The sequence below is a fragment of the Aythya ferina genome (assembly GCF_964211825.1).
Source record: "Aythya ferina genome assembly, chromosome: 2".
Classification (NCBI taxonomy): domain Eukaryota; kingdom Metazoa; phylum Chordata; class Aves; order Anseriformes; family Anatidae; genus Aythya; species Aythya ferina.
This window is the reverse complement of record NC_140297.1, coordinates 105,744,250-105,767,167: the sequence shown is the minus strand read 5'-3', so window position 1 is coordinate 105,767,167 and position 22,918 is coordinate 105,744,250. Positions and strand designations below refer to the sequence as shown.

The following is a 22,918-nucleotide window of genomic DNA, read 5'->3' as shown; positions in this document are numbered from 1 at the left end:
ACAGTAAAAGCGTGGTGGTACGACTTGTGAAGTAGCTTGGAAGTGCTTCGAGTTCAGGAGCTGGCAGGTAAGTGTTCCTGGGTTCTACAGTTGTTTAATGTTGGAGTTTGAGTACTTCCTTCATCTTGTCTGTTTTCAGTGAAATTACTTACGTGGATTCCATGCACCTTTGCCAGCCCTTAAAAAATAAAATCTGATAATAATAAAAACCCAGAACTCAGAATCTCAAGTGCTTACAAATAAGCCTGACTTTGAATGTTCTTAAGTATTTGTTAAGATTAAACAACAGACTGTGTGAAAAATGTGCCTTGATGTGAACTCAGATTATGCCTTGTGGTAAGTAGAAACAGATTTGGATAGATACTGGTGGCATTATCGTTACTCTCACTGAGTGGAAACTGAGAGAATGTGCAGTTCATAAAAGAAATGCTGTTTTCACAATATGCAAGACAAAGGCCTTTAAATTACCAGAAGTTATAGCTCCAAGGAGATAATTTTAAAGAAATAACCTATTGCTGGACATTTCCTGCTGACCCCTCCATAGACTGGCTCCCTGAAGAAAAAGCATGAAAGGTGTAACTGTTAGAAGTTTCTGAGGTAGTGTCAAGGGCAGATGTTTTTCCCCCACTTGTGAACTCTCCCATTCTGGGAGGAAGACCTGGAAAGACCATAAGGAACCCACAGTGGATGAACTGGCTAAACAACAGTGGCAGTAGGAAGAAAGTCTCTCCTCTTCTCTACAGGCCTGCATCTTGGCTGTGGAGAAACTATATGAAGAGGTCCATCAAGTTAACGAGAATGTACCTTCATCCCCACCTGTACAAACCAGTGTCTCAGCTATCGGGGTGAACGTCCTTCTGTGCAAGGAGGATGACAGAGTGGGTACAATCTCTGTACCCCCCTGTGGCCTTGCAGAGAGATGGGGATGGATTGGAGAACTGGGTGATCACTAACAGCTTGAAATTTAACAGGTGCAAGTGTTGTGTCCTGCATCTGGGACTGGGCAACCCTGGCTTTATGTACAGACTGGGCGATGAGATGCTGGAGAGCAGCCCCGCAGAGAGGGATCTGGGGGTTGTGGTTGACAGCAAGTTGAATGTGAGCCAGCAGTGGAGGCAGCCAGGAGGGCCAAGCGTATCCTGGGGTGCATCAAGCACAGCATCGCTAGTCAGTTGGGGGAGGTGATTGTCCTGCTCTACTCCGCTCTGGAGCAGCCTTACCTCAAGTACTGTGTGCAGTTCTGGGCACCACAGTACAAGAAGGACATTAAACTGCTCGAGAGTGTCCAGAGGAGGGCGACAAAGATGGGGAATGGCCTAGAGAGGAAGACGTATGAGGAGCGGCTGAGGTCACTTGGCCTTTTCAGCCTGGAAAAGAGGAGGCTGAGGGGAGACCTCATCGTAGTCTACACCTTCTTCACAAGGCGGAGTGGAGGGGCGTGGCACTGATCTGTTCTTGTTAATCACCAGTGATAGGACCCCAGGGAATTGTGTCAACCTGAGGCAGGGGAGGTTTAGGCTAGACATCATGAAGAGGTTTTTCATTGAGAGGGTGGTCGCACACTGGAACAGGCTCCCCAAGGAAGGCTTGGAAGTTGCTGCACCAAGCCTGTCTGAATATAAGAAGCGTTTGGACTGTGCACTTAGTCACATGGTCTAAAATTTTGGGTAGACCTGTGTGGTGCCAGGAGTTGGACTTGATCCTTATAGGTCCCTTCTGTGAAATGTGTTCATCTGATTTGTGTCAATATGGAACAATTCTAGGGCTGCATGGTATGACGAATGTGACCTGTCTTACATACCCTTGTATAACCACAAGTCTAAGAAAAACAGAGTGGTTAATTTATATAGGTCTTGTATCTTGCAAAGGAATGTTTTAGCAATTTGTGTCAATAGAGAGCTTGAAGGGGAATGTATTTGTAGGCTTTTCCTTGAAGTCTCTGATATCTGGGGGGGTCAGAATAACTGTGAACTATTATGACTATTGTATGCAACACTATGCAAGTCTCTGATATCTGGCCAGGAGATTAAGGAGAAGGGGAAACCTGAAGAATGACTAAAAGACAAAGCTTTCAGGGGACGCTGTACAAGTCTCTGACATACAGCCAAGTTGGACAAAGGAGAAGGACAAGAGGGAGGAAGACTATGAGCCTTCAGCATGAGAGACTCCCAGAGGGACCACCGGAGACTCCTACTGGAGCATGCATATCAGGGTTTGGATTCTGGAAACTAATTATAATAACCTTGTTTTTTTTTTTAATATAAGTAGTAATGAATATGTATTAGCCTAGGAGCATAAAAATCAGCTGTCTGATGTAACTGGTGTGTGTCTTGGTGGAGCAGAGACTCCCAGCACTGTTTGCTTACCTCTTTTCCTTTTAATAAACTGTGAACTTTGATTATAGTTCTATTTTGAAGACAGAGCCATTTTTTACACTTCCAACTTGCTATATTCTATGATTCTTCCTGAAACCTATACCAGCATGAGCTATGAGACATGCAAAAAGATCTTGGTCGTTGTCTAGGTGAGCACCTTGTCACCTGGCTGCTCCAGTGCTGGGATATCAGAGCCAATAGTCTGGAATTAGAAGGCAGGGAAGGCAGGTGGCCGGGATCCCTTGCTAGAGATGCAGGCATTGACAAAGCAATTGGAGATGGAGCACCAGGCTACAGCCTCTGGAGGTGTCTCCTGTCAGCTATGAAGGAAACGTATCCCTTCAAGGCTGAACTTGTATGTCTACCTAAATTAATGTAAACTGGCCTATTTGCATTGATTCTGGTGACTGAGGACAGGGGTAGTATGTACTTAAATGAATAAATAATTGTATATGTGTACATTTATTAAAAAAAAAAAAGTAAAATGTAAGAATGATGGATTTGCTGGCTTGCTGACCAAATGCAAATTTAAGAGATGAGTTTACTCTTGATTTGAAATGTGTTATTTTTATTGTTAAATACAATAAACTTGCTAGGCAAAAGAAATCATGCATGCATCATGTTTTAATATATATTTATATTTCCAATTAAACATTTATCAGATTCATAAATAATTAACATTTTGCCCTGTCTCCACTATCCTGTATTACAGTATGAAGAAATGAACTACATTTAAGCAGTTGAAAAATATAAATTCACTTATTTTAACACAGTCTGAGTATTGACAAAATCATTACATTTCTAAAAACTGCAGGAGAATGGACTTTTTGACAGATGATTCACTAACTAGAACCAATTCTCGGGGGAGGGGGGGGGGAAGATACAGTTCTTTATAGTTAACAGTTTACAGTAAATGACATTTCCCAGAAACAGCTAACACAACCAACCATTCAGAGACACTGCCATGAATTAAAAACTTTTATAAAACAGCATTAATGTCTTCACCAGGCACTCACTTTCCAACTATTTGGATAAAGCAGTAACTGAAGTTTCAAAATATAATTGTCTTTAAGGCTGGAAGAAAAAAATAAAATTGTTCTGCTTAGCAGTCCAAATAAGCACATGGATGTTATTTGGGTGTTTTTGTTCTTAAATGAGAAGCATGAAGAGCTTAATACATCTTTAATAACATCACTGGACGTGTGAAGAATAATCGATTTTTCTTGCTTTTTCTATTGTACAACTTTAATTTTACCTGTAATTTAGAACACACTGAAATCTCAACCTCTGAAGTGCTTGCATGCAGCTGGGGGAAAAAGAAAGGAGAGGGTTGTCCATGGCCTTATCGTCCACAGTGAGGTTCTCTGTAGGAAATGAAGCGTGCAACACCACTTCATCACCACAAAGAAGAGATCATTACTCCTTTCCAATCATTAGCTCCTCATTTTTCAAACTGTTTATTAATTGTTCAAATATTAATTGTTTTCCCTGAACTGGGGTGACACGGCATTTTTAAATATCTCAACTCCTTCTTACGTAGCACCATCAGAATAATTAAACCCTAGCATCTTGATAGAATCCCCGGGCGCTGCCTGAGGGGGGCCGAGCCCCCGCGGCGCGTAGCCGCCATTTCCCCGCCCGGCCCCTCAGGGGGGAGTGGCGGTTGGCGGCCGTTGGAGGCGGCGGTTGGCGGGGCCGGGCCGCGCCGCCATGTTCGTGGCGCGCAGCATCGCGGCGGATCACCGCGACCTCATCCACGATGTCTCCTTCGACTTCCACGGGCGGCGCATGGCCACCTGCTCCAGCGACCAGAGCGTCAAGGTGAGCGGGGGGCCGCGGCCGGGGCCGGGGCCGGGGCCGGGGCCGGGGGCTGCCCGCAGCTTTTCCCCTCACGGCCGCCGCCTCGCCGGGCCGCGGGGTGAGGCTGGGGGAGGCCGTCGGGGCCGCGGCTCGTTCCGAGGCTTGGGAACGAAGGGGATTTAGGGAATTGAATCTGCAGGCAGCAGTTATATACGGTAAAGCTGATAAATAGATGGGGAAATTGCCCTTCTGTACAAAGCAGCGTCAAATGTGGATCAGCAACTGCCTCTTGTGGTTTATCCCTTCGGAGGAGGGCGGTGGGGGGGGGGGCAAGCACCACCGTGCCTTCCTGTCACTCCCCCTCCTCAAAAGAATAGGGGGAGAAATTACAGTGGGGTTGCTCAAGGGTTGAGATAAGGACAGGGAGACCCCTCACCAACTACCATCACAAGCAAAGCAGACTCAGCATAGGGAGTAAACTATAGTTTATTGCCTATCACTACCAGACTAGAGCAGTGAGAACTACAAGTAAACTAAAAACACCTTGCCCCGTCTACTCTCTTCCATGTTCTCCCCCCCAGCCGTGCAGGGGAATGTGGAATGGGGGCTGCAGTTGGTCCCTGAGGCTTCATCTCCGCAGCTCCTTCACGGTCACTCCCTGTCCCTACTCCACGTGGGGTCCTTCCTGAACTGGTCATGCATGGGCTTCCCACAGGCAGCAGCTCTTCAAGCATTGCTCCCGCATGGCTCTGTCCCACGGGGTCCATCCCCCAGGGGCAAACTGCCCTAGCACGGATCCCCCACAGGTGGCAGCTCCCCCCAGACCTCCTGCTCCTGTGTGGGCTCCTCTCCACAAGCTGCAGCTCCGGCCTGGGGCCTGCTCCTGCGGGGGCTCTCCATGGACTGCAGCCTCCTCCAGGCCACATCCACCTGCTCCACCGGGGACTCCTCTATGGGGGCCTGCAGCGTGGAGATCTGCTCCATGTGGGACCCTTGGGCTGCAGGGGGACAGCCTGCTCCACCAGGGGCCTCTCCCTGCACTGGCTGCAGGGGAACTGCTGCTGCATGCCTGGAGCACCTCCTGCTGCACTGACCTTGAGGTCTGCAGGGCTACTTCTCATTCCTTGCTCCCAGCTGCTGTTGCATAGCTTTTTTTTTTTTTTCCTTCCTTAAATCTGCCCTTTCAGAGGCCCAGTCTGTTGCTCACTGGCTTGGTTCTGGCCAGCAGTGTGTCCCTTTTGGAGCCAGCTGGAGCTGGCTCTGCTCTGACACAGGGCAGCTGCTGGGCTCTGCTCACAGAGGCCACCCCGGCAGTCCTGTCCCGCTGGCACATGAGCCCAGTACATACAAGCAAGCAGCCTCTTCTCTGTGATCACGTATTAACAAGTTTTCAGAAAGAGATCATCAAGATGATTAAGATCTATGGGAAAATGACAAAAAGAAAGGTTAAGGGACTTGAATGTGGTTTTAAGTCAATTGAGAAATACTAGAAATAAAAATAAGATCCCTTACTCCACTAGATTCATTTGGATTCATTCTGTGGGACTCGGTGAACTTTGTAGACCCCTTCCAACTATCCTGTTCTCTTCTTCTTGGGGGTGATTTTCAGGGGCCACATCAGGGGTTTGGGACTGTGTCTGAGGACATACATGGTGAGGACCTTGAGACCAGTACAATAAAACTAAATAATTTACTCTTGGAATAGAAGATAAAAATGGAGTGTTGAAAATTGTAACAATTTGTCTTCTATGAATAACATTGTTTAAAAAAGACACACTTCATGTGATTATGGATTTTGCAGGTATGTTCTCCCTGCCTCTTGTAGGGCTGTTTTCAAAGTTGGGTGAAATGTGGTTGTATACTGAGCTAGGTAGAGTTTTCTAGAATAAAATATTCAGTGATACATTTTTTTTTAATGGCTGTGGTTTTTGGTACTACCTAGTAAGCTGTACATACAAACTGTGTGATCATATTTTGATTTCTCAAAAGGTCTGGGACAAAAGCGAAAACGGGGACTGGCATTGCACTGCGAGCTGGAAGGTTTGTATTTATAATCATTAAACAGTGATACTCTTATTTTTATTTTTTAGAAAAGTGCCTACTTTTTGCTGATTTTAGAGTAGAAATATATATTTTGTACATCTTGTGTTTCTGAAAATATTAGAATGGTTTGGGTTGGAAGGGATCTTAAAGATCATCGAGTTTCAGCCCCCTCTCATTCAAGAGGACCATCAGTAATAAGCTCTGTTCGGTCTTGAAACTCGCATCACTTCTTAGCAGTACAAAGGTACATCCTAGGCTGAGGGGATAAAAGCGCAACCAGGAAAAATGCATGTTAGTAAGCATCAAACCTCATTACCTGTTGGGACTACACTGAGTACTGAAGTGTGTAAAGACACGTTGCGTGCATTTTCACCAGGTTTCCATGTTAGTGAATTTTAAGTTGTTATTCTTATGGTAAAATACTTCATCTCTGCATTTGTAAAACATCTCCAGTGCCTCCCACTTAAAGCAGAAGCTAGCATGCCGTCTTACACTATTAGTACTTCTGTTGATGGACTTTGTTATCAGTAAACATAGCGGTGACAGTGAGGAATTGGAATCAGTACCTTTATTTTTAATTTAATATTTCCTTTTTTGCATATTGTAGACTGAGGGGGGGAAAAAAAGGAAGAGGTCTGGCTGGTAAATGTTACATCTGACTGCTGTGTTATTTTCCATAACCTTTCTGAGAACTGTACATAGAAAGTAGTTCATCAACGTAGCTAATTAGTGCGTTCAGCCTCCAATTTGTCCTTAAACTTGTATAAAATAGAACATAAAGTGTATATATATATACTACTATATATATACAGTAATCCTTGTAAATGGAAGTGCAAGTGAAACTTTTGAATTCCTCTTCTCTAGAAAAAAGAAGCATTCACTTGACTAGGTATGAAAGAGGAGTTTCTTGTAAAGAAGAAAAAGATAAGTGGTGCCCTGCAGGTTCTTTGGAAAAGTACAGGCAAGCTGGGAATGGGCATGGTAGTAGCTGAAAATTGAAAATGAAGCTGTACTTCATGTGTCAAGGCAGAATCGTAGCTTGCAACTATTTTTTTTGGAACTTGGGGTTTAAAGGAATAATAAATAATGCCTTGAAATAAGCTTGTAATAATATATTTTAATAGTTAATAGCAACAAAACTTGGTAGCATTTACAGAAATAAACAAATTCAGCAGTTTCATTGAGCCATTGATAAAATATAATAGGGTTCACAGGAATGGTCTTACTACTTCCTACAACTTAGCTTCTGCTTTATGGCAGGCAGTCCTGAAAATGTATTTAAAAATCGTTTGTGATCACTTGGAATAATATAATGTTTTTCTAGACTGTAGCCTTTTGGTGTTATCTTCTAGACACATAGTGGATCTGTGTGGCGTGTGACATGGGCTCATCCCGAATTTGGGCAAGTCCTGGCTTCCTGCTCTTTTGATAGAACAGCAGCTGTGTGGGAAGAAATAGTGGGAGAGTCAAATGATAAACTCCGAGGCCAGAGTCACTGGGTAAGATTTTAACATATTAATTCACTTTTTCTGTGTTCTCATATAAACAGATTTGCTGTGCCACACTGATTTTTTTGCTTGTCATAATGGGCCGAAGCTTTAAACTGTTCAAACTCCAGAATTACAGAAAATTGGACATGAAGTTGTTCTAAATACCCAGTTACTAGACATTTCTAGTTTTGCAACATACTTGCTACTCCTGAAACAGAGAATGTGGTCTGTTTTCTTCTGATAACAAAGTGTTCTTGACTTTCCAATGTTTTGTTAATTTGTGGCAATACTCCAAAATAGAGTGAGAATTTTTAAAACATTGAGGCAGACAGCTAAATGGCAATATTCAGGCCAATTAGTGTGACTACCACTGGTGTTTCTTACTTGGATGTTCCTCTGCAAACCTGCAGACAACCCTTCTCGGAAATACTTGTTGTTTTTGTGCTTCTCTTGGAAAGTGCTTCCTGGTAAACTTCAATAGCACTGAGATTAGAAGGCAGCACTGTTAGGCTTCACAGCTGATCCTGTCACCAGTAGGAACAGTGAGGACAGTTTTGAACTGCATGTGGCCCATACCTTTTTATCGCTTATATACTTATCTGTTACTTTTTTTTTTTTCCCGAAGAGTGTAATCTAAGCAACTCTTGGCATCAGTACTTCAATATCATGGGATGCATATCCCTGCTTGAAATTGCATCAGTGCGGTGATTTGACATTTCTTTTTAAGTTGTATGAAGTTTTTTTTAGTTCTTGATGGAAGAGGTAAGTGATCCTAAAAAATGGTATTGTCAGACTTAGCTTTTAGGGAAGGAAAAAAATGAAAAATGGTTTAGGGAATACATTTTTGATGGCAACTTCAATAATTTCTGCCTTTCTTTGCAGGTAAAGAGGACCACGCTAGTAGACAGTAGGACATCTGTTACAGATGTGAAGTTTGCTCCCAAGCACATGGGTCTTATGTTAGCAACTTGTTCAGCAGATGGGGTTGTAAGGATTTATGAAGCCCCTGATGTGATGAATCTCAGTCAATGGTCACTGCAGCATGAAATCTCATGTAAGCTAAGCTGCAGTTGCATTTCTTGGAATCCTTCAAGGTATGTTAATAAAGCTGTAGTTGTTGTCTTATGACTGGTTAAACAAAACATCCGAAGAGTTAGTTCTGAAATTTTGTAGGATAAATCCTGCAGTACTTATGCAGAATGCTGGAAGTGTATTACTCAAATCTGGAAGAAAGCTGCTGACAGCTCTGTTAATACAGACAGTTTGGATGAGCTGCAGAAGTGTTTGAAAAAGTTCTCTTGTGCCCTGTGAGGATGTATTCGTACCTTAATTATTTGTAGCAAGTAAGGAGCTAAATAACTGTGGAGTGCTCTTTATTTATCCCAGAAAATTTAACTGAGATTCCTTAACTGGCTCAGTGGGGGGCGGGCCTTAGCACCCTCTACAGTTACCTTAGAAGAGGCTATAGTGAGGTGGGGATCAGTCTCTTCTGAGCATCAAGTGATAAGACATGAGGAAGCGGCCTTGAGTTGCACTAGGGAAGGTTTAAGTTGGATATTTGAAAAAAATTATTCACATTACGGGTTATGAAGTGTTGGAACAGGCTGCCCAGGGAAGTAATTGAGTCACCATCCCTGAAAGTCTACGGAGAACATGTAGGTGTGGTGCTTTGGGACATGGCTTAATGGTGGGCTTGGCAGTGCTAGGCTAAACATTGGACCAGATGTCTTAGAGGTCTTTTCCAACCTAAATGATTGTATGATTCTATGATTAAGATGTCACAATAGATAATAATTTTTGATGCCGCTACCAAGGACGCGTACCCTTGCCAGTGCTAGGAACCACAAGCCTTGTTAACACAAATACACAGTCTAAGAGATCTGTTGTTCCTGTAGTTGTATCCTCAGGGGTGCAATGATTTACTTCACCTGCTTGGACAGAAAGAAATAGGAGAGGAATGTGATGGGGTTGTCCCAGCCCAGGAGAATACATAAATAATCCATGCTGAAGGTTCAAAGCACAGGCTTTATCGTTGAAACACTCCAGAGAGTTGTGTTAAAAGCTGATTTAAAAACTGGAACTCGTACGCATTTACCCTTTGTATTCCCTCTTCCACAAAACCTGAAGGAAATCCTACTAAATCCATCACTGAGAGTACTACATAGGATGCAGCCATATAACTTACAGCAAGTACTTAACTGAAAATGCATATATAAAATTAATCTTTTTGTTGTATAAAGCAAGCATTCAAGATGACAAAATTGAGATAGCACTGATACGTGAATAGTACTTAGTAATTTTTCCAGGTGACTTTTTTTGTTTTGTTTAAGACATGCAACTGTAAAGTTTAAAAATGGCTTGGTTTACTTTTTGTGAAATAATTTGTAAAGGTAACAATATTTATTTTTTATTTCTAGCTCTAGAGCACATTCTCCAATGATCGCTGTAGGAAGTGATGACAACAGTCCAAATATATTGGCAAAGGTTCAAATTTATGAATATAATGAAAATACCAGGTATGCTAAATAGCAGTGTATAACATCTGTGGTTATTTGTGGATAGGAGTGTTAAATCATACTCCTCAGTTTTGTCTCTAAGACTCTGGATGGGAGATTCACCTCAGAATCCTTGCTGATGCTAATGGATGTGACAGATCTTGATAATTTTGTTCTATCCCAGCACAGAAATTCCAGTGTTCTCACCAGCATTTTAAAGGGACAATTGCTGTTTCTGCTTCTACTATTCTTTATCCTTAATTTTGCACAAGGAATCAGTAGGGCCAAAGTTAAAGTTTGAATTTGCTGAACTAAGTACCGTTTTGTTGAAGGTAACAATAAAAATGGTTTTAAAAACATGTTTATAATGACAGAATGTCCTGCGAATTACTAGCATTCTGTAAAAGTTGATATAGCTAAAAATTCAGAACCAAAAAATGCCAGGAAGTGCAGGCACAAGCACTTTGAATTAAATGATGGCAGAGAACCCATTTCATTGCATGGTGGCCATGTGAACGGTGCTGAAGTGTTTTATGAATTTAAGCCTGGCTTCTGACAATGTTCTCTGTGCATTAACAATAAAGAAAAGTTGTTGTAACTTACCATGTGGTAAATAAGAAAATGAAATACGTTCGTTACACAGCAAAGAAGGCAGACAGTGGTCTGTGTACAAGCATGGAGAATTTAATAAGTTTCTGGGGTGTTAATTAATTTTAGATTGTGAATGAAAGAATCTTTTTATTTCTCTCTTCCAGCTGTGGACAAAAACGTTCTTTGTACTGAAATCCTTGTTTTGTTTTATGGTTTAGCATACTATTGGTAGTAGTTGATGCATCTGATGTATTTAGTTTCTGAAGAAGTCAGCTTGTAACAACATAATAACGGTGTAATTTATGTTAAGAAACTGATTTTAGTTTTGCAAGTCTCATTATGTATATTAAGGCCATTTTCCCTGTTCTGCTGTGTCTGGTTTCTATAATTTGTGTCACTGGTTATTTTGGTGGTACTAAAGGTTAATTTCTCATGCTCTACAGGAAATATGCAAAAGCAGAAGCTCTGATGACAGTCACGGATCCTGTACATGATATTGCGTTTGCTCCAAATCTGGGAAGATCATTCCACATTTTAGCCGTAGCAACCAAAGACGTACGAATTTTCACACTAAAACCTCTAAGGTGAGCTTAAAAGGAAGACCAGAAAACTGTCGTTGAGTATCATGTGATGCATACTACATACTCTTTGGTAGTATCTGGGAAGCATAAGTAATTCAATTTATGCAGGATTGCTTTTTTAGCAGCCTGACTTTTTAAGATGACAAGAAAGTGAGCAAGACTTTAATTCTGAGTATCTTTTAATGCTCCTAGTCTATTAACGATTGTTCTGTAAATTTATTGAAGGAGGCAGTCCTCTCTTTTAGTCATCATGTTAAAACCAGACCTTCGAACAGTTGTGTGCAGAACTGTCCCTCTTCTCTTTAACAGGAAAGAATTGACTTCATCTGGAGGATTAACAAAATTTGAAATTCATATTGTGGCACAGTTTGATAATCACAATTCCCAGGTGTGGAGAGTTAGCTGGAACATTACAGGCACAGTGCTTGCCTCCTCTGGTGATGATGGCTGCGTTAGGCTCTGGAAGGGTAAGAATTCTGTGTGTCATCCGCTTGAAGTGGTATTTTGCTTCATGTATCAGCTTTGTGGTATGCTGAATACATTTGAGAAAGCATAGTACATTTCTGGAGTAAAAGTATTAAGATCTTTGAATGATATACTTTTACATTTTAGGAAAAGGAAATGACTTTCTGGGCTGAAACACTTAAATGATTTAGGTTGCTGTGAATAGTAGCTACTATCTGATAACCTCAACTTGTTTTACCAGATCACAGCGATGTAAAAATGTCCTTTTTAAAAACTTAACGTGTACTGAATTACTGTCTTTGCCAGTTGCTAAAACCTGAAATTCTATTTTTAGTTACAACATTAAGGCAAACTGTCTTTTTTTTTTTTTTTTCCTGTTTAAATGTCCCAAAGCAACAATAAAAATCAGTTGTGGTTTCCTCATCCATTCTCACTTGTTTCTCAGCATTGTTAGTAAAGACAAAGCAAACTCATTCTTGCTACCGAACAAAACTGAGATTTAAATAATGGGTAGGCAGAGAATGTCAGGCAGCTATTGGGTCAGATCCTCAGCTGTTTGAAATATTTATGTTGGTACTAGAGTAAAATTCAGATTTGCTCAAGATGAGTAGCGTCTTAGCTGTGCCAAAAGCTAAGCTTCAGAACAGAAACTAACAGGTTTTGTATATGTATATTTGCAGCTAATTACATGGACAACTGGAAGTGTACTGGTATACTGAAAGGTAACGGGAGTCCGGTCAATGGTGGTTCCCAGCAGGGCATTTTTAACACCTCTCTAGGTTCAGCCAACACAAGCCTACAGAATTCACTCAATGGATCATCTGCCAGCAGGTAGGCTAATTGGTAGAGAGGCTGAATTTCAGTAAATATTTTCTTCTGTGAATCTTCTTAATTTCACTTAATTTTTGTGTTTGGTATGTTTTAAAGTATGATGTCATTTGCTGTGTGAATACTTGTACAAAAGCTATTCTGACTTGGCTTTGTGGTGGTGCCTGTTATGCCAGCATTACGAGGAAAATAAACCATAAGTTACGCTGAATTACTCTGTATAAATAAGTTATGTAAACAATTCGTTTCACTTTTAATCCTTTCACGATATTAAAACAAACAAAAAAACAAACACTTTTCTGGAAATAGTTTTGAACAAGGAGAAACTTGATCACACTACTTTGTAACTGTCCTTGTTTTAGATGTATGTTTAAAAGTTAAGCAAAAATACCAGCAACAGATTTTGTTTTTCACTGAGATAATGTAGCAGAAGGAAAGCAGGAAAAGATACTTCATTGTGTATGGTTTCAACAGTCATGTATGCTAGCATTAGTTTATTTTACTTGCATTTTTCCAGTTCTAACATTAATTGAATACAAGTTTGTTGTTTTTTTAATCTTCCTCCTTCATATTGAATTCTTACTGCTGATTAATTTGCTTTCTCTTTTGTGTTTTTATACTGCAATAATTACTGTTTTGTAGGTAAATTTAACTGCATTAACTGAACACGATTTTTAATTTGTGCACACTAAACTCTAGAAATTAGTGAATCCTGCATGTGTAAGGTGATGTCTGCACAGGTTATGTGCTGTTTAAGGACTGTGTGTGGCCAGATTCTGCAGCAGAAACTTGCAAGTTATAGCCCCCATGCAGGCTGTTTTATACCTCTTTAGCATAGGCTGTGGTTTCATAATCTCCTTACTGAAGACTACTGCTACCAGAAACACTACCCTGCCATATCCTACCCCACCATGAGTGCTTGTTCTCCTCTCCCCTATGCTGGTAGTCAGCCATTGTGTGAACTGAAACAGACCATTATTTTTAGACTTCCTCCATTGCTCTGGATTTTGAAAGTCAGATATTTGGCTGTGGAATTTAAGAACATGCTCCTAGGACAGAGCCACGTTATAGAAAAGATGCACTTTTTCTCTTGCAATCACGTTGGCGAGAACTTCATAAACACAGTTGCTAACGTTTTTGCAGGGGTTATTAACAAGATGTAAAGATTTATCTACTGACATTTGACCAAATTGGTATGCTACACAATTCATTTTGTCTGTTACTGTAGATGCTATGTTTCAATATTTAGACATTTAAACACACAATAGCTGAAGCGTAGGCAGATTTGGGTCTTTGGAAAACTTTGTTAAAACAGAGTCATCAAAGTGGGTTCTCAACCAAAATAGTTTTAAAATAGATGACGTAGATTGTTGGAAAAGAAGGCAGTAGGGTTATGTTGTTATGCTGATATAATTATGTATGTCTAGATTTGTGATACAATTTCCCTTCTCCATCTGTATTATGTCCTTTTTAACAGAAAGCAGAGCTGATACCAAGCTAACTGGAGTAACTTTGGTGTTTTGCTGCTTGTTGCATGCACACAGGAATGGAAAATGAACTCCTTTTTCCCCTCCCCAACGCCGTTTGACCTCTCCCAAGACACCAGCAGCCTGCTAACTACTAAATGCTATTCAAAAACCTTTTTAAAACACGTTGTGTACTTTTTGTACTAGGCCGCGCAGTTTGATACTGTTGAAACTCCTGACAGAAAAATACTTAGGAGAGGCTTCTTGTTTAAAACAAAACAAAACTTCCATCAGAAATTTTTTTGAGAAGCTTGACCAATTAAAAAACTAGTTCATGGTTAAAAATGAGAATCTTGATTGGGATGGGAGGAGGGAAGTGACCGTTAAAGTACCTTCCATTAAAATTGTTTTAATAACTGATATGTTTTACATTTCATAGTGTTTAACACTTGATAAAGATTCCTAAACATCACAAGTTTGTAACTGCTTTGTAATATATGAAACTGTTTTAAAGGAATAAGAAAATTGTGTTTTGAAAATTGTACAGATGGTAGCTTTTGATAGTTGGGTATTGCTTCATTTAAAACTTAGTATGAATTCAAATGCATGTTCTGTAAGTACTGTCATACTTTCTTCATCCTAACTAAAAGTACTTTTTCTGATGTGTTTGTACATTCCTATGGCAATGGTTCTATGGAGTAACTAAAATTGAGTGGAGTATCTAAAAGTGCAAATAACTGAGCCATACAAAAACTGAAACCAAAATGCAGCTTGTTGTGGATTGTCCCATACTTCGGTTAATTGTATAGCTGATCTCTTACGCAAGTCCACAGAACTGTAAACAAGACAGAAAACATCTGTAGGTACCTAACATAGTTACACTAAAATGCACAAGTATTACGGGTAAGTTCTAATAAAAATGACAGAAAAATGAGATGAAATGGTGTAATTCTGAGTCTTGCATTCACTGGGAATCTTAAATTTACTCTGAGGATTTTGCAGAAATACGTAATACACACAGAGACTGTATTTCATTGAAAGTAATTATTCTCTGTAAATGTACATTATTAAATTTGAAGTATTGTAAAATCTATATGATGTTTTTATGTCTATTCTGGAAGTGACGCGAAGTTAATCTGAATTGGATGCATACACAGAAAATGTACTTGCATAGTATTTAATGTATAACTTCTGTTGCAAATGAAGCGTTACTAAAAGCTGTTAACAAATCACGGGAATTCTGGGAGAGCGAAAGCATGTTAATAGCTGTGCTACAAAATCCTTTAGATTTCCAAAGCAATCTAGCAATTTTGTAAAATGTATCTAAGATTATTATTACGTTATTATTTTCCATGAATTCCAGGGGAAAAGACTGTATTTTTTTTTTCCTTTAAAGAACAGTTTCCAGATTTGTCTTGTTTTGAATTACAAGCCTTGATTTCTGCTATTACGTTCTATTGGTTTTGGCATGGATATACTAAAGCTTTTGTTTTTTTTTTCCAGCATGTCTTTTCTCCCCTTTGGTTCTCCTTGTATTTACTACCTTTCTCTTTTTCTTGTTTTGTTTTTTTTTTGTTTTGTTTTGTTTTTGTTCTTGTTTTGGTGTTTTGTTCCTGTCTTAATTGTTTCAGGTATTTCTTTCCCCCTCTGGATTCCCCACGGGCTGGATCGAGATGGTCCAGTCATGCCCAGCTCCTTCCTCCTCCTCCTCTGATAGAGCACTCTTGCGATGCTGACACTGCCAACCTCCAGTATCCTCACCCTCGCAGACGATGTGTGTCTCGGCCTCTTAATCTATTACCTGAGAATGAAGGGGTTTAGTACACGTTACTTTTAATAAACTTTAAAGGGCCTTATTCAGATGTTTGTAAACACTCCCATTCTGGCTGTTTTTGTGTTTCTTCTCTCCTACAGAAGATTCTCAAAATTTGGGGGCTTTTATGCATGTTTTGCAAAACAAACTACAGTATTTGGAACATGTTATTTGTGTTTGTGCATCAAAGGAACATTTTAGTCTGTAGCCTTTGATGAACACATCAACACATACAAACAGTATTATCCACAACATATTTACAGAGTAGCTGACTTCAAAGTGCCTGCCCTTTTTTCTTTTTTTTTTTTTTTTCTTTTCTTTTTTGGAATCAGTTTATTGTAGTCTTGAATTTTTTCTTTTCTGTATGAATTTCTGACAAATGTGAAATGTACTCTCAAAATTAAACATACCTTCAAGAATCTGTTAAATAACTAAAGGATGATATTGGATCAACTTGTATAAAAAACAAAACAAAACAACAAAACCATTCCTGTGTACACTGCAGCAAAATACAATTTGGAGTGTTTGGTTACTTTAAAAATTTTCCATCTTGCTGTATAAATATTTAAATTTTATAATTGTGGTTGACTAATAAACTTATTTTAAAAGGTCTGTATTGGTATGCTTTTTGTTGTAATAGTGTAGGTTTTTGTTTTGTTTCGTAACTGGCTGGAGATTCGGGATTCAGATGGCCATTCCCATAGCTTTGTGTTTACGAAGCCCTGCCATTCTGGATGCACCGTTGCACGTTACGTTTTCTTACCACATGCTGTGCTCTTCGACTTTTTTTATGGGTGTGTTGAAGGTCTGCAGAGGCTGGTAGAGTTGTTAGATTTCCAATCAACCTGCCCCAGATTTCTCTTCCAGTGATTGAGTAATTCATTTAGGACATTTTGAAGAAATAGTACTGACTTAAAAGCCTCCTTTTTGATGGGTCAGCACAGGAACAGCATTACTGCCATTGACTCGGGTTGGGCTGGTGTGAGGCGGGCAGGAGGGTTAAACCTGACTTACTGCACGGTATTTCTACGGAGCAGCACTGCTGTAGGGGGTGTCATTGCCGAGCTTGTTCAGCAGATTGTGTGTGGGGAAAGGATAAAATGGGTTTTGTGCAGCACAAACCCAAGAGTATTGGGTTTACACTATTAAGTGTGTTTCCTGGCTGCTCCTGCTCTTGGTATTTCAGCATGCTTCAGAATAGGTTTATGCTACTTCCCAAATTAGGTTATTAGCATGAGGGAACCTGCATTCTCCAAAGCTACGGCAAGTTCTCTTGAATTTCACTTGCATTCTAAAAACTGCATTTACTCACAGAAGACCATATACTTTTGCTCAGATACATTGCATTTGTTTCTTTATCTCTGATGAATCTAGTTCTGATTTACTAAAAGCTATAGGAGGTAACCATACCATCCATACCATTATGGACTGCTTACTGGCAGTGCATAGAGCTAGGCTGCTGCTAAGTTTCAGCCAGCAGGAGTAGAGCTGTAGGAAAAAAAAAAAAAAAAAAAAAAAAAAAAAAAAAAAAGCTTATTAAATGCAGCTACTTAGGCCTTTTTATCAAGAAGTTAATTTTTTATGAAACCACACTGTACATGATAAATTCAGAAATGTTACATGATTAAAAATAAGTTTAAAAGGGAGATACAAAGTAATATTCCTCTGTAGAGGAATAAGTCATATGACGGGGGGAGAGAGAGATCAAAACTTGTTATACTGGAATTCATTCCTAAAAGAGAAGAAACTGATTCTGGATATGCAAGCAGCAAAATACAATTTTGAAGGTTTAAGCCATTTGCAGAATTGCTTTTATCCCTTTTGCTCCCTTCAGTACAGCAATTAATCTTTACTGCATTTTTGGTGTAACACGGAAACAAAACAAAAACAAAACAAAAGCTCCTTCCTAAGCAGCTATTAATAAAAAAGCAATGTGGCAGTGTCTGTATACCTTGCTGTTTCCCTATGATATAAATTTGTCCTGTGAAACACTAGAGTGTGTGAGATATGCCTCAATTACTGCAACATAACAACAACAAAATTAAAAAATTAAAAATTAAAAAAAGTGTAAAATACATGTAAGAATAACTTAATGTATAACCATCCTTGGTAAGCCTCCGATCTACGGGAAAGACTCCTGCTTGCATTTCCTTTAAAATTTGCTTCTGCTGTTCTGGAGCCCACAATAACCTCCTAATGGTAACAGTCGGGTAAATGGTAACTTTTTGTAGTTTCTTATTGAGAACAGCTGTAAAGGCGACCTGGCTGCAATGGGAAAAGGCTAACAGAAAACCCTGAGAGAAGAAATTGCCTGCCCGCCTAAGGAGTGGGTCTGTGAACCAAAAACACCGTGGAGAAGCACAGCCCGCCTCTTTGAAGTGCAGCTGGGCACTTAACAACTGGAGACATCCTGGAAACACCATCAATGAGGACAAAAGCAAGGAAGTGTAACAGCAGCTTATCAACTGGAAAGGTGAGAAATACCCTGAGGTATACCCTGAAATGTCCTGAGGAAGTGGGAATTGACAAGTGCTATTGGCTGTTTTAGCTGAAAGAAGAGAAAAATAGTCTGGTAAAACTAATTTTTTATTTTATTTTTTTTTTTATTTTTTTATTTTTTGTCTGAGTAGTAAACGTGATCATCCCTTAGCTGTTTCAGCTGAAAAATAGAAATTAGCGGCATCTGTTGGCTGCTTTAAGTAGTGGTGTCCTAGGCCCTCTGGTTTCTGTGATACAAAAATGATTTGTTTTCTATCCAGAATGGAGCTTCTCTTTCTGGGAACTGTCCACACACAAACTTTTCCTACAGAACTTCCTAAACAGATTGGACCCTCACTGGGGATGCCTGGCTGACTGTATATATATATGGATATATATTCCTGATATCTGCTATACTATTAACATATTTGCTTTTCTGGTAATAATGTTTAATATCTTGATATATACTTGCCTCGTTAATCATATGTAAACTTGCTGGTGGTGTTTTTAGTAATCTGTGATAAAGCAGAAGAGTTTAGGAAATAAAGCTTCTGTGTCCTTGTGTATTATGGAATTCCACAAAACCTGCTGTTGCGAAGTCTGTATACCCGCAGGCCGGGTAACCCTTTAGTGTGTGACACGCGGTCATGTTATGTTCATGTGCTGAACACTGTTAGATACCCTGACGAATTCCAGTCACCCTTCTTACCAATGGGAGAATGCTGTTAACATTTTCAGCTTAAATGAGTCATGTTTCCACTGGCCTGGCCAAGTGCTTTGACTTCAGCAGCTGAACTCTTGCTGCTTTTGTGGCTGACACTGGCCTTTCCCCCTGCCTGCCATTTTGCACTGCTGCCTCTCATGACCAAGTCCTTTTGCTCCACATCCTCGGCTGCCCGGCTCCACTTTCTCAAATTCATCTTTAGTCATCTTTGGTGCCCACGTGAGTCAGGATTATGGGCTGTACTCACGGGTGGGACCCGGGCCCTTGGACACAAACAGCAGAACCCACAGAACCCACAGAAGGGAGGGAGCGAGATTACAGGAGGGTGTAAAGAGTGAGGATTGAAGCAGCCACTTCCAGTATTTTAAATTTATTTTAAATGTATCCAGCACTTTGAAAGGCTGCCTTCCCTGAGGAGTGTTTTTATCCCCTTGAAAGAGGATACCGCGTTACCCTGTGCACGCTCACAGCACATTCCAGCCTCGGCTTCCCGGGCTGTGCGTTGCAGGCGGCCGCTGCTTTTACAGGGCGCGTTTTTCTGTTTATTTTCTTTATTCCGTTCGTGTTGTGTTGACCCTCACGCAGTACAAAACCCCGATGCCACTCCGTGAGCGATCTTTCAGCCCCCAACACCAACGCGCGGCCCCGGATGAGGGGAGGAGAGAGGAGAAGAGAGGGGAGGGGAGGGGAGGGGAGGGGAGGGGAGGGGAGGGGAGGAGGCAGCTCCCGCCCCGCCCAACGGCCCTAACGGCGCTAACGGCCTCAGCGGCCGGGGCTGCCTTCCCCGGGCTCGGGGGGCTGCGAGCGGGGCCGGTGCCGCCGCCCCGCAGCAGGTGAGGAAGAGGAGGGAGCGAAGGCTCAGGGTTGGGTGCGCTCGGGGTGTGTGTGTGTGTGTGTGTGTGTGGGAGTGGGGGGGGGGGTGGCGCTGCCTCGCGCTGGGGCCGTTGCGTGGCGTTGAGGCGCGCGCGCGCCCGTTTAACGATTTGAAGTTTTGGCGGTTGGGCCCGCGCGAGGCCTCCCCCTCCCCTTTCTTCCTCCTCCTCCTCCTCCTCCTCACGGGGCTCGGCGTTGGGACCGCCTGGCGCAGGGGATGGAGGACGTGAGGCGGATCGCCGACGAGACCTTCCCCAGCTTCCTGGGCGCTTCCCTGAACAGCAGCGCCAGCCTCGCCTTGGGCAATGTCACGGCTTCCTCCAACCCCGGCCTGCCCGTCGCCGCTTCCACCGTCGCCAGGAGCAAAGCGGGCTGCGACGACAGGTGAGGCTGCCGATTAGCGCTTCTTAGCTGCCCTGACGTGCTTAATTTGGACAGGAAAGCTTATTTGGATGCAGTATTGGGCGATAGAACTGTTTACTAATCAAGAGCAGTCAAAAATGTGGATTACATACATAACATGTAAGGTGTTTTTTAAAAAAAATAATTCTTAGAAGAGTAGTTTAGTCTTCAGAATAAAAAGACACTAATCAAGCTTAACTTGGTTCTTCAGCTTAGTATACTCAAGTTGGAGGATGTGCAGAGAACATGTATTTTTTACAGGTGGTTTCTATGTTAATTGAATCTAAGCTAATGTAAGATGTAGTGTTGTGGATACCAATTTAAACTTCGCACAACCTACAATGATGTGTTCAACAAGGATTAGGGCACAGAGTAACAACTGAAGCCTTTGCTCGCTTTATTGCTGTCCTTGCTGTCCTGTGTGACTTACCATGAAGTAAGATCAGACTGAGATAACCTGTCTTTGCAGAAGTGTGCTTTTCTAATGGGACAGCAATAGTCACAAAAAAAAAAAAAAAAAGATGAAGTGGTATTTCTTTAAAGAACTTCAGAAGCTTGGAGAAGATCGTTCAGGGTGCATATATGTATCTGTAAAAACAGATAGGCTGGAAAATGTTAAACTTTTCAAGTAATTAAACATACAGAAGATGAGTGGCCCTCAAATATGACTTTTCTTCTAGTTCTGTGAGAAATGCATATTAGAACAACTCTGTTTTGTGCTTTCCCTCCCAACCGTCACAGGTTTTCTGATATCCTGGCATCTTACATAGAAGAAGGGAAACAGTCACCTCTGTCACAGTCTCCTCATGGTAGCCAGTCAGATCCTGAGCGGATGGGGAGATTTGCCCTCAGCTTTCATGATGACCTGTGAGTGAGATACCTAAAACTAGTTCTTTCCTAAAATGCACGTTCCAGTATATAATATGTAGATTTATTAAGCTATTCTATAAGCTGATAGTGGAATATGTTTGGATTTGGAAAATACCTCGTCAGTCATAACAACCAGGGTGAATTTGGTCTCTGACAATAATGTGCCTCCTGCCAGCTGCCCCGATCTCTGATGGTGCTGTTTACTCCCCCGTAAGTGGTGTGTTTTCCCTACAGCAGCAGCCAGCATCCTAAAGTGGAGTCTTACCTTGCCACGCAGGTGCTTTCCTTGCGAAGACAGCTCCCCTGTGTTTTCTGAAGGGGAAGGAGAATGTGCAATCCCGTGCAACCCTGCCACTTAGGCCTGCAGCTCTACACGAACAGAGTTCTGCTGTCTAATTGACTAAACGTGCATGTACTTAAGTTTAAAAAGTCACAGTTTTGACTTTGGAATTCAAATAAAATTAAGACATGAAATATTAATGCAAAAATATTTAACTTTACTCAGCGTGTAAATTTTAACATCTTATCAGAAGTGAAAAGTAACCTTCCTGCAGAATTACAAAAGCTGTTAATGAAATTTGAAGTAGTTCTGTTCAATATTCTTTATGTTCAATGTTCTTTATGATTTAGGCCCTAATGTAATGTTATGAGAGGTATACTGGTATTTATAGGCTTAGCAAAATCGTTAGTGTTTGTTTGACCTGCTCTCATTTGGATTATGGAACTTGCATGGCATAAACCTCTTCCCCTTTACACTTTTCTCACTTATTGCAAAAAATCAAGAGAAAGGAACAAACAAGGGAAAAAAGGGGGCATATTTTAACATTAAATTACAGTAAGTGCTTCAGTGGAACACTTTAGGTTGTGAAAAGGCAGCCCTGGTGATCTTGATAACTATCTCTGTGTTATGTCAAGTAAAGATGTGTAGGATCTATGTTGATGCGAACAGCTGGCTTTCTAGAGATGAAGGTATTAAAATTGGGCAATTTCTCAAATCTTTATATAGAGAGAATGTTGTACAGTAATGTTGCTAGATATGTAATCTTGTTATTTTTTTATTGAAATAATTCTTTTTCTTTTTTTTAGTGAAGTTGCTACTCAAGTTAAAGAACCTCAACCTGCTAGTGTTTGCCTGAAAGAATCCTGCTCGATATATGGTGATCAAGGCCAGAATGTCATTGAGCATTCAAATCACCGTCAAAATACCTTACTTGATTTATTACCACTTGAACAATTGGAAGGTATTAAACTTGGAGAGGGATTGCATGCTTATTGTCAGTAGAAATAGCTTGTTATTGCCTAGGTGTCTTCTCTTGATCCTTTCAGTGTTTTGTGACATTGTGTAAATGGGGTTTGAAGACGAATCTTTTTAATTGGAACAAACTCTGGACACAGAAAGCTTGTGGCTGACATCATGTTGGATTTCTATCCAAAAAAGCTAGACAGGAAGGTGGTAAAAAAAAAAAAAAAAAAAAAAAAAGGTGCTTGCTGTAAAATGCTGTAACTAGAATGCAAATAGGACTCTGAATTTATTTGAGGAACTTTTGCCTGTGAAAAAGTATGTGTAAGTTGTTTTCTAACCTCTTTCAGTTGGTTTAAGTCTATGGAATTATATCTTAATTAA

The 22,918-nt window shown here is 40.8% G+C and overlaps 2 protein-coding genes across 6 annotated transcripts in view; both read left to right on the top strand.

The window, feature by feature from the left end:
* The first annotated feature begins 4,033 nt into the window (after window positions 1-4,033).
* SEH1L (SEH1 like nucleoporin) lies at window positions 4,034-16,559 on the top strand. 2 transcript variants are annotated; one of them, XM_084509915.1, is made up of 9 exons: window positions 4,034-4,196; window positions 6,165-6,215; window positions 7,571-7,717; window positions 8,591-8,802; window positions 10,126-10,224; window positions 11,238-11,378; window positions 11,685-11,842; window positions 12,521-12,671; window positions 15,766-16,559. In XM_084509915.1, exons 1-9 carry the CDS (start codon window positions 4,086-4,088, stop codon window positions 15,953-15,955), a joined length of 1,260 nt encoding a protein of 419 aa, XP_084366041.1. In that variant the 5' UTR covers window positions 4,034-4,085; the 3' UTR covers window positions 15,956-16,559. The 2 variants fall into 2 exon arrangements, with proteins under 2 accessions (XP_084366041.1, XP_084366042.1); XM_084509916.1 differs by having other exon boundaries at window positions 14,146-15,996.
* A 3,353-nt stretch (window positions 16,560-19,912) lies between these two features.
* CEP192 (centrosomal protein 192) overlaps window positions 19,913-22,918 on the top strand; it is a 63,287-nt gene continuing 60,281 nt past the window's right edge. For 2 of the 4 annotated variants that reach the window (XM_084511478.1, XM_084511476.1), the window contains exons 1-4: window positions 19,913-19,982; window positions 20,237-20,406; window positions 21,166-21,291; window positions 22,381-22,535. In XM_084511478.1, the coding sequence (XP_084367604.1) occupies window positions 20,240-20,406; window positions 21,166-21,291; window positions 22,381-22,535 (448 nt within the window). In that variant the 5' untranslated portion in view covers window positions 19,913-19,982; window positions 20,237-20,239. Of the gene's footprint in view, window positions 19,983-20,147; window positions 20,407-21,165; window positions 21,292-22,380; window positions 22,536-22,918 lie in introns of those variants that run through there. The other 2 variants (XM_084511477.1, XM_084511479.1) reach the window with 2 other exon arrangements.